The following is an 18,514-nucleotide window of genomic DNA, read 5'->3' as shown; positions in this document are numbered from 1 at the left end:
ACAATGTGCTGTGGGAGCATGTGTGTTTGGAAGAGAGTGAAAAAGCTTTCTTTCTTTTTTTTTTTAAGTAGAATTTTGAAAGATACTCAGTTGTCTTACACATTCTTATTATTTTGAAATCTGATGTTCTTAGGTACCTGGCCCCTTGATGTTTTGCAAACCTTTCGTTTTGAGAGCCATGTTTGTGTATCTTCTCATTCTCCACATGCCTGTTTTAGGGCTGTGAACAAGGAGACCAAGGTGAAGTTTGTGCACACCTCTGTCCATGGTGTGGGTCACAGCTTCGTGCAGTCGGCTTTCAAGGCATTCGACCTTATTCCTCCTGAGGCTGTTCCCGAGCAAAAGGACCCTGATCCTGAGTTCCCAACAGTGAAATACCCGAATCCCGAAGAGGGTGAAGGTGTCTTGGTAACTTGACTGTTTTTTAATTATAAAATTTATCTCGAACATAATTCAAAACTGTTACTTTGGAGTAAAATAAGTTTTTTTGCGTTTTCATTGTGCCAAACAAAAATGTGATTTCGTCATTGGAAATATTTATATTTATTAGTCATCCATTTCTTAAAGGAACTTTCAAATCAGATGTCTTAAACTTCAGGATGTGAAAGCTGAAATTGCTCACAAATTTAAAATGATGCTTTACATTCAATTTAATTAATTTAATTTCATTTAATTTGCTATGCTTCTTAATGCCAACAAGAACCAATAATAGAATGGAGGTTTATCACATAATTTTTATTCCTCAGTTGACATTTTTCTCATATGAAAAAGTGCTATTTAAATTATGGTTCCTTTAACCTTTTTATTTATTTTTAGTATTTATTTACTTGGCTGCCCCAGATCTTAGTTGCAGTGTGTGGGATCTAGTTCCCTGACCAGTGACTGAACCAGGCTCCCTGCATTGAGGGCACAGAGTTTTAGCTGCTGGACCATCAAAGAAGCCCCCACGTAAACTTTTTAAAGGTTGGGGTAACAGTTATACTCAGAGAGTCAATTTTGGTTTGTCTGTGAGGTTGATCACAGGGCCAGGCTTGGAAATAGCCAGTCCAGCCACAAACACAGTCAGATGTTGGGTGAGTCCCACTGGCACACATGGGTCGTGCCTTGATGCTCTTGCTCTCCGACCTCTGACTTAGGAAGTGGTGTGTGACCAACCAAGACCAGTTCCAGAAATAGGATTCAGTCTTGGTTTGGGAAAAGACCTCTTTTAGTTCTCAGAGAGCTGAATATTTTTAAAGACTGTAGTGTGCTCAGTTCTTGGTTGGAGTGATCTTTTTGTCTTCTTTCTTTCTCTTTTTCAGACTTTGTCTTTTGCTTTGGCTGACAAAACCAAGGCCAAAATCATTTTAGCAAATGACCCAGATGCTGATAGACTTGCTGTGGCAGAAAAGCAAGAAAGGTACAATGAATTGTGATTACCTGCATAATGTGTGATATGGTATCAGTCAGATGTTTCTGGAGAGACCGGATGTATTTCGAAATGTTTCCCACTTATCTTGCAAATGATCATCTCACTGAGCCTCTGTCAGATCCTCTGACATAGAGCAAGAACTGGTCCAGGGGCCACAGGTTCAGCAAGCATAATGGAGGGTCAGCCAGCCCAGTGTGTATTGGTATTGAACTTTGGTATTGAACTTAGTATTTGTTACCATCCCCCCTTTATCATTACTTTTATCATAATTAATGACTCAGTGCCTAATGAGGGCAAAGTACTTTGTTTGGTGCTGGCTTTAACGTTCAGCATTTGGCAAAGGTTTGGTGAGGAGCCAGACTTTCAATGCCATGTTGAATTTATGTTGAGCAGATCCGAGAGCATGCCTGTGGGTGCTGCAACGCTGGAGATAAGTGTGACTGTGGAGTTTGTACAGACAGTGATGGATAAGGAGGAAAGTTGAAAGGCATGCAGCCTCCAAGCAGTTTTGCAGGTCAAACAGCATGTGTGATGCTCGGGGGACAGTTTGGTGCTGCCGAAGGGTTAGGACTTTCAGTTATGACAGAACAGGTTCGATTCTGTGTCAGTGTTTAGAAATTTAAGCTGAGGTGCTACATGATCAAATGTGAGGTATGCTTGTAACCACCTTGACTTCACAAAGGGACAGTTGCAAGCCGGTTCTCTGGTGTCCAGACTGTGTGAGTACTGTGCTGAATCTTAAGGAATGCTAAGCTCTCTCTCAGAATCAGCAGGGCTGAGCAAAAAAATTGAAATATATAAACTATTATATTTGGGGGGTGGGGGCATCTTGCCAGCATGTATCTGTTATGTTTAAAACCAAAGCCTTTGCCGAAGACTGAGATAAAAGCATTTCTGTGTCATCGTTGACATACTTGCCGTTTTCAAAGATAGGATGTTTGTCTAGGCAAACTGGCTGAGACACAGTAGCTGCTCAGATGTTTGGGCAGTGGCAGCCACACTTCTGTTACGTAAACAAGAGTAATGAGAACAACAACAACAAGAAAGAATAGTGAGAACAGTCCTGCAGAGGCCCCTTGGAGCCTTGTTTGGCTTTAATTGTTCTGTCCTTATTGGTCACTTACAATTAAGCACTCTCTTAAGATTACTGTCATGCATAGGTGGTTTTTTCTTTCAGTGGCGAATGGAAAGTGTTTTCAGGCAATGAGTTGGGGGCCCTCCTGGGCTGGTGGCTCTTTACTTCTTGGAAAGAAAAGAACCAAGATCACAGCGCCCTCCAAAACTTATACATGTTGTCCAGCACCGTCTCTTCCAAAATCCTGCGAGCCATTGCCTTGAAGGAGGGTTTTCACTTCGAGGTACGGTGTTTGTGAGACTTGCCCCTTCCCCTTTCTTCTGCTCTGGAGAGAGTCTCAGGCATTTGTTTCTCTCTTGGATTATCCTTTTAGGAAACATTAACTGGCTTTAAGTGGATGGGAAATCGAGCCAAACAGCTGATGGACCAGGGGAAGAATGTCTTATTTGCATTTGAAGAAGCTATTGGTAAGAGTTGAGCACCATGGTCACATGATCAGTTAATTTATAGATTGCAAATAAATGGACAGAGATTTGGATTTGGGTTCAAAGATTAACACTGAAACAGAAGCATGCCATTTGCTTTTCTTCTGTGACCCTCTGCAAATGCTGAACTGTCCAACCCCGGAGTTGCACAGATTTTTTTTAGCTGAAAACAATATCTCACAAATAATCAAGCCATTCATGTAAGGAAGTGAGTCCTCTCCCCTGATGACTGTGAATAGTGATGTTTTGTACTTGGCTGTAGTAGCTTAAGAAAGTCCTCCTACTTGGGGAGCTGTGGCATTTCCTCACTGTGGTGTTGATGTCTAGGCCACATATAGTTCACTGCCTGTCAGAGAGTGCCCTGCAGAGATCTGTCCAGAAGAAAGGAGAAGCCACAGTTGTAGGACTTCCATCAGAGTGATTATCACCTGAAAGAACCAACCAGGATGATGGGAAAACACTTGTCTTAAATAATCACTATAAATAAGCAAAAAGGAGAGCTAGCAATAGAAACATGAAATGCAAATGTTTGTGCTGGGGATATTTTAGCTGTTTATTTAGTAAAAGTTACTATGTGTATGCTAAGTTGCTTCATTCATGTCCAACTCTTTGCAACCATATGGACCATAGCCCACCAGGCTCTTCTGTCCATGGGATCCTCTAGGCAAGAATACCGGAGTGGGTTGTCATGCCCTCCTCCAGGGGACCTTCCTAACCCAGGGATTGAACCTTCATCTCTTGTCTTCTGCATTAGCAGGTGATTTCTTTACCACTAGTGCTACCTGAGAAGCCCAAAAATTTGTTTACCAAATATGTGTTGCTTATCAATTACACAGTGACTCTGAAGGAAATGGATGAACTGATGTTAGCTCACAATAGTTTATATAGGTGAGGTTAGTAACCACACAAAAGAGTACAGGCTCACTGTCAAAGTGAATCATGTACTGGCAAAAACTATGGGAATTCGGAGAAGACAGAATAAGCATCGACTCGAGCAATTAGAAACAATTTTGTGTGAGCTGAGGGGCTAGACCTGGAAAATGAGGACGATTTGTTTAGAAGGGAGACTCTCCTTACAGGTTATTCAACAAATACTTCCTCTTTTTGTTCCTTTTTTTTTTTTTTTAAATTAAGGCATAGTTGAGGGCTTCCCTGCTTATTTAACTTATATGCAGAGTATAATCATGAGAAATGATGGACTGGATGAAGCACAAGCTGGAATCAAGATTGCCGGGAGAAATATCAATAACCTCAGATGTGCAGATGACACCACACTTACAGCAAAAGCAAAGAAGAACTAAAGAGCCTCTTGATGAAAGTGAAAGAGGAGAGTGAAAAAGTTGGCTTAAAACTCAGCATTCAGAAAACTAAGATCATGGCATCTGGTCCCATCAATTCATGGCAAATAGATGGGGAAACAGGGGAAACAGTGTCAGACTTTATTTTTTTGGACTCCAAAACCACTGCAGATGGTGATTGCAGCCATGAAATTAAAAGACGCTTGCTCCTTGGAAGAAAAGTTGTGATCAACTTAGACAGCATGTTGAAAAGCAGAGACATTACTTTGGCAACAAAGGTCCATCTAGTCAAAGCTATGGTTTTTCCATTAGTCATGTATGGATGTGAGAGTTGGACTACACAGAATAATTGATGCTTTTAAACTGTGGTGTTGGAGAAGACTCTTGAGAGTCCCTTGGACAGCAAGGAGATCCAACCAGTCCATCCTAGAGGAAATCAGTCCAGAATATTCATTAGAAGGACTGATGCTGAAGCTGAAACTCCAATACTTAGGCCACCTGATGCGAAGTACTGACTCATTTGAAAAGACCCTGATGCTGGGAATGATTGAAGGCAGGAGGAGAAAGGGACCACAGAGGATGAGATGGTTGGATGACATCACTGACTCAATGGACATGAGTTTGAGTAAGCTCCAGGAGTTGGTGATGGACAGGGTAGCCTGGCATGCAGTCCATGGAGTCGCAAAGAGTCAGACACGACTGAACGACTGAACTGAACTGAACTGAGGGCTTTCCAGGTGGCACTAGTGGTAAAGAACCTGCCTGCCAATGCAGGAGACGTAAGAGATGTGGGCTTGATCCCTGGGTTGAATAGATCCCCTGGAGGGCATGGCAACCCACTCTAGTATTCTTGCCTGGGGAATCCCATGGACAGATAAGCCTTGTGGAATACAGTCCATGTGGTTGCAAAGAGTTGGACACAACTGAGCATCTGAGTGCATCCATATTATATTAGTTTCAGGTTTACAACATAGTCAATATTTTTATAGACTATACTTCATTTATAGTTATTATAAAATATTGGCTATACTCCTTGTATTCTACAATGCATCTTTATATATCATTTATTTTATACATAATAGTTTGTACTCAACAAATACTTCTTGAAGACCTGCTAGGCACTGGGCTAGATTGTCAAATACAATGATGGTGAATGAGAATCATTTACATCCTGGACAGCCTCTCATGCAACAGGCAGGATGCATATAGACGTGTGTATGCGCAGCGTGTAAAAGGACCCCCTCCTTAGGATGTGTGTATGACGCGTGTTTCTGCAGGATATATGTGCTGCCCTTTCGTGCTGGACAAAGATGGAGTCAGTGCTGCCGTCATAACTGCAGAGTTGGCCAGCTTTCTAGCAACCAAGAATTTGTCTTTGTCTCAGCAGCTGAAAGCCATCTATGTTGAGTAAGTTTCTATTGACTATTTAATTGAAGTAATTTTTTTAAAATCAGTTCAGGTGTACAACGCAGTGATTCAGTATATGTCTATGTTGTGAAATGATCACAGCAGATGCAATTAACATGCATCCCCACACAGAAATATTTTTTAATGTTTTACTCTCTTCTTGTGCATGGGATACTCATATTCTTTCTGATGCTCTTGCTTTAGTTATGAATTCTATTTGTTATGAAAGCTAAATAAGAGATCACCTTTCCCTTTTACTACTTAAGCAGTTAATAGTAATTACCATTTGTGATGATGTTAATCCTTAATAAATGAGAATGTTAGTTGCAGAAATGGCTAAGGGAAGCATGTGATTTTTTAAATGTCCAGTGTTGAAAAAGACTAAACGTGTTCATTAAAATCTATTTAGTCTTTGTAATAATTACTTAATTCTGCCTTTCTAGTGCAAAAGCTACCAGACATAAGTTAATGGGAGTGGCATGGCTGTATTCCAGTGATAAAACTTTTACTTACAAATAGAGTCTGAGGGCCACACAGCAGGGCAGTGATTCCTGGGGTAGCTCGTTGGACCTGTTTATTTAATGCTGAATTATTCCTTTGAAATTAGTTGTGGTTGTTTGTTTTAGAATATACTGTTTGATAGGTACGTGTTCAGTGGACACTGGGCACAATTATTTGTTCCTCATTTGCATGTAACCATGTTTGTATTGATAGGTATGGCTACCATATCACCAGAGCTTCGTATTTTATCTGCCATGATCAAGAAACTATTAAACAATTATTTGAAAACCTTAGAAACTATGATGGGAAGAGTAATTATCCAAAAACTTGTGGCAGATTTGAGATTTCTCACATTAGGGACCTTACAACTGGCTATGATGATAATGAACCTGATAAAAAAGCTGTAAGTAATGTTTTTTATCAGTTAAGTCTTCTCTATTTACTTTTTCACTGTGCTTTGAATAGCTCAACCTATTTAATAATATAATTGAAGCTGATTTTAGGCTTTTTTATAAATAAGCTATTAAAATATAGAGATAATTTAAAGACATGAGCTAAAACTACAGGGATTCTCACTAGTCATCTCGGCCCATGCCATCTTTTAACACAGCAGGAAATTGATACAGTCGGCTCTCGGTATCTTAGGGTTTCACATCATAAACACCGAGGGTCAGCTTACTACACTGGTGCATATGATGGACTTAAGCATCCGTGGATTTTGGTATCTGCAGGGGCTCCTGGCACCCGTCCTCCATGGGTGCCGAGGGGTGACTATACTCAGAAGTAAGACCTGCCTGTGGTTAGAAGCTCATTGGTGATGCTCTGGGTAGATTCTGGGTCTTCTGACTGCAAATGCAGCTTTTCCTCTCTTTCAGCAGTTGAACTTGAAAAGACATCAGAATCACCTGGTGGCCAGGTTAAAACACTGAGGCCGCAGCTCCCCCCTTATCTGCCTTTCTAATACGTGCCCTGCTGATGCTGATGTCACTCGTCCAGCCTTGAGAACTACTGTTTGCTTCCTCCTTAGTTTTACCCTATTCTCTGACTATATGGGAGTCGTTGGGGCTTCCCTGGTGGCTCAGATGGTGAAGAATCCACCTGCAGTGTAGGATACCCAGGTTCAATCCCTGGGTTGGGAAGATCCCCTGGAGAAAGGAATGGCTACCCACTCCAGTGTACTTGCTTGGAGAATCCCATGGACAGAGGAGTGTGGCGGGCTGTAGTCCATGGGGCTGCATAGAGTTGGACATGACTGAGCAACTAACCCTAGTTCATTCATTCACATGGGAGTTGTTAGCTATAGCACATGAGTCCAAGTTCTTCCTGCCATGTGGATCCCCGACTGGAGTCACAAGAAGGCACAAATATGGCAGAAGATAGTATTGCTAATGATGGCCAGTGGGTAGGGGAAGAAGGGTAAGAATATCCTTATGAGATGCTGGACATTTGCCTTACTATTCTCCTTTTTATATTTTTTAATTTGCATCTGCACACAGTATGTTTTTAAAAGGCAAATAGTAGTAAAGGGTTATGAAGAGACTCGGCAGCTCCACCTCCTACCGTTTCATTGCCATGTGTCAGGAAAACTGCCTTCCCTCTTTGTTGCTTCTCTCGTATTTACCACCAGATTTCTAAATAACATGCTCATGTGACTTCTCAGTGTTAGGCTTTATTAATTTTCCATGATGGAGATTGGAGGAGGAAATGGCAACCCACTCCAGTATTCTTGCCTGGAGAATCGCATGGACAGAAGAGCCTGGCAGGCTATATAGTCCATAGGGTCGCAAAGAGTTGGACACTACTAAAGTGACTTAAAACATGATGGAAATAGGGATTTAGTTCTTAGAGTTGCAGCTTTCACAACTCTCTCTTCTCCCCTGTCCTTGCAGTACATTTGTACCATAGGTTTTGGCAACATCAGATTCCAAGCGTGTATTATGATGACTAGTAACTATTGTTTTCTGCTTAACTAAGTAGTGTACTTTGATTAGGTTCCCTTTATATTGTATAAAGAATGATTTTTTTCTGTAATTAATAGCTGCTTTGTTCATTTGCATGGATTTCTGTGTACTCCTCAGCAGTTCTTCCCACATCCTTCAGATAGGTCTCAGTAGGGTTTTCTACCTAGTCCAATGATTCTGTGCTTCTGTTGGTTCCATCTTATTTCCAATGGCCTCCCTTCTGGCCCCTTTCTCTGGGGAGGGCCCACTGCTCTCTGGGTTGAACGCCTAGCTGTCATCCTGGGAATGCTCTTCACTGCTCTCTGGGGTTATATCCCTTGCTCCTGGACCCCTTTTTATAATTAGCTTCCTAAATCACATTTTCTAGTAGCTTCCTAAGAAGACGTGCATAGAGGTAAATTTTTGGAGGTGTTTAGGTCTGAAAATGTCTTACTCTACCCTCACACTTTATGGACTCACAGTTTTGAAAGCATTGCTCCATGTTTGTTAAGCTGTGGCTCATCCATCATTCGTTTGTTCAGGAAATGTTTGGGACCTGCTGTGCGCTGCCTCCAGGGATAAGGATGCCATACTCATTCAGTCCCTTCCGTGCAATTTTTTTTTCCTCTGTGGAAAGTATTAGGAACATTCCATTAAACCTTGGGTTCAGAATTTCGGTGATAAGCTTTTAGTATAGGCCTCCTTTCTTTCATTTTTCTGGACACTTGATTGGTCTTTGTTGGCCTATGGAGTCATTTCTTTCCATCCTGAGAAACTCTTGATTTTTGTCAAAGAAGGAGGCTGGATGGTTGTTTTCCAAATAATCTTTTCCCTCTAATTTTCTGTTCTCCCCTTCTTGACAAGTTCTTAGATGCCGACCCTCCTGGAGTGATGTTCTACTTTCCAGGTTTCTCTCTTCCCATTGTCCATCTGTGTCTTCCTTTCCTACTTTTGGGGAGATTACCTCAACATTAAATGTCTGCTTCTTTGAACATTTCAGTTCTTTTTCTCTATTAAAAGTAATATCTTGTTTCATGTATATTATATCTTATCTCTGTTAAGGATATTAATTACAGCTTTTTTTTTTTTAATGTAGATCTTTCTTCCTATAAATTGTCTTTATTTCCTTCAAGGTCTTCTGGGCATGCCTCACTGTCACCCTAGTCTCCTGCCTAAGGGTAACAAGCTGGGATGCTGAGTCCCTGGAAGTGGTGGAGAGGTCCACGGGACCTGGGAGGAGGGGTGCTAGTGTTCAACATGGGAACTCTGACTTCCTCGCAGTTTTCTCCATGCCCTGCCTTCCGTGATGCCCAGTGTCGCCAACTTCTAAGCTCTTCTGTTTCAATTATACCAGAGATTTAAGCCATCTCCTGATGAGGTGGTTGGTTGACCACGTGGGCAGAACTTGAGGATCTGGGAGGATCCAACACCTCCTTTCAGCTGCTGCCTTTGTCTCTCTTTGCCTCATGCCTGCCCTTTGCAGTACCCGGTGCCCCGGTTAGGGAGCTTTGCCCGGGCTCTGCAGAGCATCCTGCCTCGGTTCTTGTCTGCCTGTTGTAGGCACTCCCTGGTCATTATCCTGCATCCCAGCAGGTCCCTTCCACCCCCTCATCTGGTTTCTGATTGCCACGATTGGTTGGCAAACCCCTCAACAGCTGCTTCTTCTTTGCCCTTGTGTGCTTTTTTTATTTTAATACTTCGGTCACTTTAGTAGAGTTTGAAGATCAATCAGCCATGATACATATACCAGAAGCTTTTGAAAGTGAAATAAGACTATTTCACTGTTCTGTGGGGTTTCGTAATGCATTATTAATCGGTTTAAAACAATTTCTTCAGAAAGGGTGTGTTTTGGATTTAGAAAAACTTTTAGTAGCTTTAATAAAACTACAGAGGTAAAAAGTAGTCTACAAAGTTACTTTATTTTCACAAATGCCTTATTATTATTTATTTCATTTATACCGAGTACATTTTCTGACTTCCTCAAATGTGTTCTTTTTTTTGCATTTACTTTCTTGCTTATTCGGGGGAAAATATTAGTTAGGTGAAAAACAACTTATGTTGCTACTTACTAACAAACTTATAACATGAAAATTAATTCCTAGATTCTCCCGACTAGTAAAAGCAGCCAGATGATCACCTTTAGCTTTGCTAATGGAGGCGTGGCCACCATGCGGACCAGTGGGACAGAGCCCAAAATCAAGTACTATTTGGAACTGTGCGCCCCCCCTGGAAACAGGTATGGATGGCAGCAGCTGTAGTTTTTATTCCTTAAACTTCCTAAATTCTCTGCAGACACTAAGTAAAATAGCTCATCTTTCCAGTATGTAGTTTAAGTAAGAATGTTATTTCAGAACTTGCAGCAATATTGTGATTTTAACAGCTATTTGAAGTGTCGAGGAACAGGAGTGCTTACTTCCTACTTATTTCCTTCTAAAATTTCCCTGTATGGGAAAACATCCTAATTTCAGTAATATTGATAAAATTTCCTTTTTCTAGTACTTTTTACTTGAGGCTGGCACCAGTGACTTTTTCTCCATGTCTCTGGTACAAATGAACTAAAATCTATTAATGAATTAATGGATTAAATTAATGAAATTAATGAAATCCATCCAATGAATTACAAATCCATCAACAAATATCTTTGAGCATCCATCGTAAGTCATGCTGGGTTTTGGGGCAGATAAAGAGCCACAGCAGAAAGTGTCCTCACCACCGAAGAGCTGATGGTCTAGTAGCTTCAAGGTCATGTTTTGTGACCTTGTAAAAGATTTGGACTATAAAGAAACCTGGGTGCCAAAGAATTGATGCCTTTGAACTCTGGTGTTGGAGAAGACTCTTCAGAGTCCCTTGGACTGCAAGGAGATCAAACTAGTCAATCCTAAAGGAAATCAGTCCTGAATATTTATTGGAAGGACTGATGCTGAAGCTGAAACTCCAATACTTTGGCCACCTGCTGTGAAGAACTGACTAACTGGAAAAGATCCTAATGCTGGGAAAAATTGAAGGCAGGAGGAGAAGGGGTTGACAGAGGATGGGGTGGTTGGATGGCATCACTGACTCAACAGACATGAATTTGAGTAAGCTCCGGGAGTTGGTGATGGACAGGGAAGCCTGGCGTGCTGCAGTCCATGGGGTCGCAAAGATCAGACACGACTGAGCGATTGAACTGAAAGGGTTTGAGTCACTCAGTTTCCAACACCTGTAACATTTGGAACTTTATCAGCCATGGTACATGTAGCTAGCACATGTAAATGTAATATTACACGCATTTAACGGTCGCTTAGCTTTCACTTCTCTATTCAGAATACAGTTCAAAATCAGGAAATTTTTTTCTTAAGTGAATTAAGTCAGTGCTACCCAACGAAAATAAAGTATGAGCCACATATGCAAGTTGAAATTTCAGTTCAGTTCCTCGGTTGCACCAGCCACATTGCAAGTGCCCCATAGCCACGTGTTACTACTAGTGACTGCTATAGTGGACAGCATGAGTCTTTCTAGGTGGTAACGGCACATACACCCCAGAGCATTGTTCAGAGGGTTTTTTCTGGCTTGTGAACCAAATTTTCATTATGTGGAAATAAGAGCAGAGGAAATTTTCTGAGCATCCTAGATTAGCCAGCCAATGACAGATTAAATGTAGCCGGTTAGAGGGGCCGGGGAAGATTTGTTGCAGTTGGACTTTCCTCAATCAGGGAGAAGTGAGTGCTGAAAGCAGAGCAAGAAATAGTAAAACAAAACTATAAACGTTGGGTACAAGAACTCAGAATATTCACCTGTCGGGGAGTTTATCATAAAGGAAATAGCAAGCTGCATCCAAATGAACCCTGAATCTTCTGAATAATTCTCATTTCTCATTCTTACTTAGTGTTTCCATATTTCTGTGACTCACTGTTTTGGAAACAAATGAACATTAAGTCCAATTTAAAAATGTATATGCAGCTCTGCTGCAGGAGGTTCAAGTTTGATCCCTGGTTGGGTAGCTAAGATCCCACATGCCATGCAGCATGGACAAAAAATTTAAAAAACAAAAAGATCTATTTTCTCTATATATTTATCTTTTCCTTTTCATTATCCTGTGAAAATATATGTAATGTTTTTTTAAAAAAAAACTTTCTTTTATAGTAACAATACAACTTACTACTCAAGGGTCTATGGTATTTATATTTTTCACATGGCTTATTGAGTGGACTTAAATTCAAATATTAGTTTCTAAATTGCTGAAGATACTTTGAAAGTTTACCATTTTATTATCGTCATTGGGAAATGTCTAATTATAAGTCTGTTTTATCTATTATCAACCCTCCAATTGTTTGCACGTAAATGAGTATTTTCCACATGCTTAAAATCTTGATTTCGTTAAAGAGATCTAGTTCCCTAGATTTTTGTTTATACTTTAGTTGTGACCTTTTTGTTCCCAAAGTAAAATTAAAAAGATAAACAGGGGATCTGAGTTCCTGGTGAGTGACCAGCAGGCCCACTAGGAGGCGCTCCCCATCTCTTCCATCCTAGGAAGGCCTTACACATGAGGCTTCAGCCAAGCCCCTAATAGTTTGAAGACAGACAGGATCAGAAAACTGGGACGTTAGTCCATAGATATGATGTCTGGACTCAAGCAAGGCATCAGCATGCCTAACACAACAGCCATAAAGCCATGGCTAAGGTTTCCTTATTTTCTGATAATGCTAAATATTATTAATATATTTTATATCATGAGTTCTATTCATTTGTAGAATTCCACAGCCCACTAACTCTTTAGAATAGAAAATCTTTTTTCAAATATAAGTACTACTTTAAAAATTTTTTGTTGGGGTTGATGTCTTTGTTTTTTTTTTATTATTATTATTGTTTTTTGTTCGGGGGGGCGGGGGGGGTGGCCATGCCACACGACTTGTGAGATCTTAGTTCCATGATCAGGGTTTGAATCTGCACCCTCACCAGTCAAAGCATGGAGTCCTAAACCACTGGACCACCAGGGAATTCCCTTGATGTCTTTAGTCTTGTCCAACTTTTTATTTTGAAAAATTTCAAACCTATAGAAATGTAGAACTAATGTAGTGAATAAGCACATACTCCTCACATAGACTCAGTTCAGTTCAGTTCAGTCGCTCAGTCGTGTCCGACTCTTTGCGACCCCCATGAACTGCAGCACTCGAGGCCTCCCTGTCCATCACAAACTCCCAGAGTTTACTCAAACTCATGCCCATCAAGTCGGTGACGCCATCCAGCCATCTCATCCTCTGTCGTCCCCTTCTCCTCCTGCCCCCAATCCCTCCCAGCATCAGGGTCTTTTCCAATGAGTCAACTCTTCGCATGAGGTGGCCAAAGTACTGGAGTTTCAGCTTCAGCATCAGTCCTTCCAGTGAACACCTAGGGGTTGGCAAACTTTCTGTAAAGAGCCAAATAGTAACTAGTTTAGGGTTTACAGACCACACAGTCCTTGTGACGACAATGCAGCTCTACTGTTGTAGATGGAAAGCACCCACAGACATAAAAGAGTGGTCGTGGCTGTTTCCCAACAAAACTACTCAAACAGGCCGAAAGCCATAGTTTGCCTACCCCAGCCTAGTCTCAGCAGTTGCTAATGTTTGGCAATATTTGCTCTCATTTTTCTCAGCCATTTGAAAATAAGTCACAGACTTTAATACTCATCTGCTAAGAACAAAGACCCTCCCTTACTGTCTCAAAAATTAGGTCATAATTATGCCAAGCAGGGTTCTAACATAAACAAAACCAGCAGGAGGTACATGGTAAATTAAATTCATCGATGAGTTTTAGTTTAATGGATATTGTTTTTTTTAAAAAAACACAGTAATCATTAGTGAGTGTGCCTTCCTGAGAACCGTTATTTTCCTCAAAGCACATTTTTGGAGAAGGAAAAAAAGACTTGTGTAATTCATATATATTTATGAAGCATAATTACTTTATATGTTACCAATGGGGATAAAAATAATTACAATGATAGCTACATCTATTGAGGTTTTTGGGCCAGGTGGTGCTAATTGCTTTATATAATTTATCTCAATCTATACAACAACTCTCTTGAGAAGATAGTCTTTATTTCAGTTTTACAAGTGAGAAATCTGGGCCTTTGAAAGGTCAAGTCACTTGCCCAAGGGCACAGAGCTAGTAAGCAATAGAACCAGAATTACTGTCTGTAATAAAATGGATTGTTTTAGTTGTACTGGTTAACTGTTGCAATGCAAGAATGATCTTAACTAATTACAAAGATTGCCCATTTTGTTCAAGATGGTCAAGTATAAAGTGTTAAAAGTTTGAATTGAGAGATTTAAATTCTTTTTTATTGAACTCCTTGGTTTTAAGTACAGTAACTCACATCAGCTAGTAGCCTGATACATAAGCCTGACACATAAATTAGACACATGTCTAATTATAAGTCTGTTTTATCTGTTAATCAACCCTCCAGTTGTTTGCACATAAATGAATATTTTTCACATGCTTAAAATCTTGATTTCGTTAAAGAGATCTAGTTCCCTAGATTTTTGTTTATACTTTAGTTGTGACCTTTTTGTTCCCAAAGTAAAATTAAAAAGATAAACAGGGGATCTGAGTTCCTGGTGAGTGACCAGCAGGCCCACTAGGAGGCTCCCCATCTCTTCCATCCTGGGAAGGCCTTACACATGAGGCTTCAGCCAAGCCCCCAGTAGTTTGAAGACAGACAGGATCAGGAACATGCATGTCCTGCAAGACCAAGGACTTGCAGGAGATATCTATAATAGCTCAATGGGATTTATTGACAACTGGAGTCATGAAAGTTTTCTCTGCACTGTTAGGTTTGGACTCTGCAGAACTTTTAGGGACGCTAGGCTACAGATTGTGTGTTTTGAAAATTCTTATGGGACTTCCCTGGTGGCCCAGTGGTTAAGACTCTGCACTTCCAGTGCAGAGGGCAGGGGTTCAATCCTTGGTCAGGGAACTAAGATCCCACATGCCTCACATGGCCAAAAAAAAAAATCTTATGAGAAGTGCAAAGGGGTGGTTTTGTTTATAGTAGAGACCTTGGGGAAGCCTTTGGGGAAAATAATGAATATTGTCTCATGGGCTTTTTATCCACGCCACAGATGTGTTCCCATGCTGAAGTAACTGGAGTTCTGTCTGATTTAACTCTTCACTTAAGAGTAAATATCAATGTTGCTTGATGTTGGGAGTTTTTAAAACATGTTCCAGAATGATCCACTGACTTGGAATTTTTTTCCCCCTTATTTTGCAGTGATCCCGAGCAGCTGAAGAAAGAACTAGATGAACTAGTTAGTGCTATTGAAGAGCATTTTTTCCAGCCACAAAAGTATAACCTCCAGCCAAAAGGAGAGTAAACCATCCCAGCCTCGGGCATAATTACATTTACCTACAACTAAGCTGAACTTGATTTCTTAAGCAATGTTTTTGAGGGCCAAATAATTTAAAGTATTGCTAAAAGTAATTTTTTTTTTTAATAGACCTGCATTCCTCCTTATTTTATGTTTGAATTTGAAGGGAAATAAAGAAAGATGGCCCAATCTAACAAACCAACATTCCTTTTAAAAGGCTGAGCCTGGACATCATCTGAATTTAAAAAATGAAGGTTTTAAAAATAATTAACCTTCAAAAAACATGTTGTGATTAATAAGCTTTCATTAGAATAAATACCAATTATGTTTGTCCTCTCAAGTTCATTTTATATGTAAGTGAAACAGCCATAAAGCCTATACAGTTACTAAATTCTGGGCTGTCATATCTAAGTTAGCCACTTTTATATATGTATATATTTGCATTTCTGTCAAGTCCTTATAAATGAACAGAGCAAATGTTGTGTTTTAGGGAAAATACAAATCACGGGAACCTATAAAGTTGAACAAAAGATACTTTAAAAAGGTGAAGTTTTTTGACCTAAAACTTTATTTCTGATTATGCACCATTATACATTGTGTAGGTGGTAGGAAAAAACAGCTTAACCATCTTTGTGTGGTGTGTGTTCATTTCCTTATTTTAAATCTTGAATCAAACAGTTGGCTATTTGACACTTGCAAAGTAGATTACTGTAATTTTTTTTTTTTGCTTTAGTACATTTAAATGTAATCTTGGTACTAAAGTAGCAAGGATTATAAGCAATAACTTCGTGACTGACCTTGATTTTTTTTTTTTGCCTTGTTTTTATGTGATCACAATCTAAAACCAGACGTTTCCAGGTTCATTATTTGATCTGTGTCTCCTTATCACTGATGGCCTTATAACCTTCCAAATGACTCCCAGCAAGTACCATGACCAAGGACCAAACTGTTCTTTATATACTTTATATATTTTGTGTGATTTTTTTATTTTTAAAGCAAATGATTGCCTATTATTCTTAACTTAAATGGTTATTAGAAGTTTCAGAACAATGAAAAATTACAGGTCTATTGTCAATCATGTTTCCAATGTGAAGGAAAGAATATCTGTATATCCTCATAATAACATAGTTTGTCACCTACCAGCACTTTTAAAGTACAATATTCCATATATTCTATCAGCTGCTTCATTGTAGATGCAATATTTATTTTTGTTTGATAATGTTTTCTAGTCTTAAACTGTACTCTGGAAAAAAGAAATTTTAGATCTGAGCACATAAATGGTACTCCATCACAGAGCTTGTCTCTGGAAATTCGAAGGTAATTTAAGATCTAGTCCTGCTTAAGTGATCTCAGGGTCTAATTGGAGAGCTAATACGCAACTACTGATTACAGTATTTACTCATTCTATGGCTGAGTTATTTGCAAAGTACTCAGAGTTGAAAATTGTGAGAAAGGAATTCATTCTGCCCAGAGGAAGCTTCACCTTCAGGAGCAAGTAGCCGCTGAAGATGGAGAAGGAAGTCTTCCAGGCACAGAGGACAGCAAGAGGAGAAGTGTGGAGGTGCTGGGGGCCTAGTTGTGGTGGGCTGGGGGGTGAAGGCAGAAGCCAGATGTACATTTCAGTACCTGCCCCACTTCTCCCCATGAGCAGGGAGTGGGTGATTCATTTGGACCTAGAGGAGATCCTCCTCTCTTTCCAAGTATCTCTTGACTTTTTCTTGTTACTATGGGATGCAAGATAGCAATGTGCGGGGCATAAAACTTGCAACATAAGGCCCCTGCATTCTAGTCTTGGTTCACTGGGAACCAGCTCTGTGACCGTGATCAGGTCACTTAGCCTCCCAAAGCCTCCATTTTGTTATTATTTACAACTTTATTTTTTTTTAGGGCAGTTCTAGGTTCACAGAAAAATTGAGAGGAAGATACAGAGATGTCTCATACCCACCCTGCCCCGACATATGCCAGCCTCCCCCATCCTCAACACCCCCCACCAGAGTGGTACATTTGTTACCATCGATGAACCTAGATTAATGCATCATTATCATCTGAACTGTGGAAACAAGAAAAAGATCAGTGAAGGAGTGAGGAATAAGTAGGCAGAGCACAGAGGATTTTTATGGCAGTAAAAAATTTTTTCTCTATGATACTGTAATAGTGAATACATGTCATTATACATACATTTGTCCTAATCCATAGAATGTACAAAACCAAGAGTGAATACTAATGTAAACTATGGACTTGGGGTGATAATTTTGTCATTTTTAAAATAAAGAGATTTTACTAAATGGTCTCTGAGGTCATTTCATACTGCAGGTCTTTATATAAAAATCCATTAAGGGCACCATCAGCAATCATAAATTGTCAGCAGTTCTCTTTGGCAGAATGCTTAACTAGCCCTCTTAAAAGAACTAACGTCTGAGATGGGGGGAAACATTTTGTACCACAGAGACAGGCAGCCTTGGGTTCCTATCCCGCCTAACCTTACAGCCTGGAGGGAGGGTTGGGGTGCTGAAATTGGGTTTGAGGAAGGTAGAAATGGGTGACATGCAGATGTCAGGAAACACCAGCATGCTCTGCAGGGGTGGAAGGCAGAAATGGGGGCTGAGCGCTGTCCGGCAGCCCCCTCTGCCTTCTAGCTGAGCCTGCTTGGGGAAGACGGTACGATTTGATATAGGGATGGCAGTCGCCTTCTCTTGATTCCTGGAAAGAACAAATCCAAGTGAAGTCCGAAAGTCTGACTTGTCAGAGGAAATGCAGGCCAACTGTTTTGGTTTTTTTCTTTGTGGTGTTTCTGAAATAGAGACCTTTATTCTTCTCTCCCATAAGAAGCATTGTCATTACCTCTCATTAATTTGTCTCATCGATTTAATTCTATTATCATGCTATTAAAGGAAAGTGTTATTATTTCTTGACACTGGAAACATGGTTTTAAAAAGAAATACTTAAGTAATGAATCAAATGCATGTGTGCTACTTTAAAGAAATTTTGAGAGGATGGCATCTAAATCGTGTTTATAATTTCTACTTCCTCAGAGCTATTTGTGTATTCATTATATGTTCACTAATTGAGTCA

General features: G+C 40.1%; 1 protein-coding gene across 1 annotated transcript in view; it reads left to right on the top strand.

The window, feature by feature from the left end:
* Positions 1-17,737, top strand: part of PGM2 (phosphoglucomutase 2) — a 37,633-nt gene extending 19,896 nt beyond the window's left edge. The window contains exons 7-14 of the mRNA XM_043438538.1: positions 219-408; positions 1,302-1,399; positions 2,589-2,769; positions 2,860-2,953; positions 5,547-5,676; positions 6,391-6,580; positions 10,220-10,353; positions 15,346-17,737. Of these exons, the coding sequence (XP_043294473.1) occupies positions 219-408; positions 1,302-1,399; positions 2,589-2,769; positions 2,860-2,953; positions 5,547-5,676; positions 6,391-6,580; positions 10,220-10,353; positions 15,346-15,448 (1,120 nt within the window). The 3' untranslated portion in view covers positions 15,449-17,737. The remainder of the gene's footprint in view (positions 1-218; positions 409-1,301; positions 1,400-2,588; positions 2,770-2,859; positions 2,954-5,546; positions 5,677-6,390; positions 6,581-10,219; positions 10,354-15,345) is intronic.
* Positions 17,738-18,514: the final 777 nt, after the last annotated feature.

This window comes from Cervus canadensis, chromosome 19 (assembly GCF_019320065.1).
Source record: "Cervus canadensis isolate Bull #8, Minnesota chromosome 19, ASM1932006v1, whole genome shotgun sequence".
NCBI classification, from domain to species: Eukaryota; Metazoa; Chordata; class Mammalia; order Artiodactyla; family Cervidae; genus Cervus; species Cervus canadensis.
The sequence above is the reverse complement of the archived record's forward strand: the minus strand, read 5'-3'. Positions and strand labels throughout refer to the sequence as shown.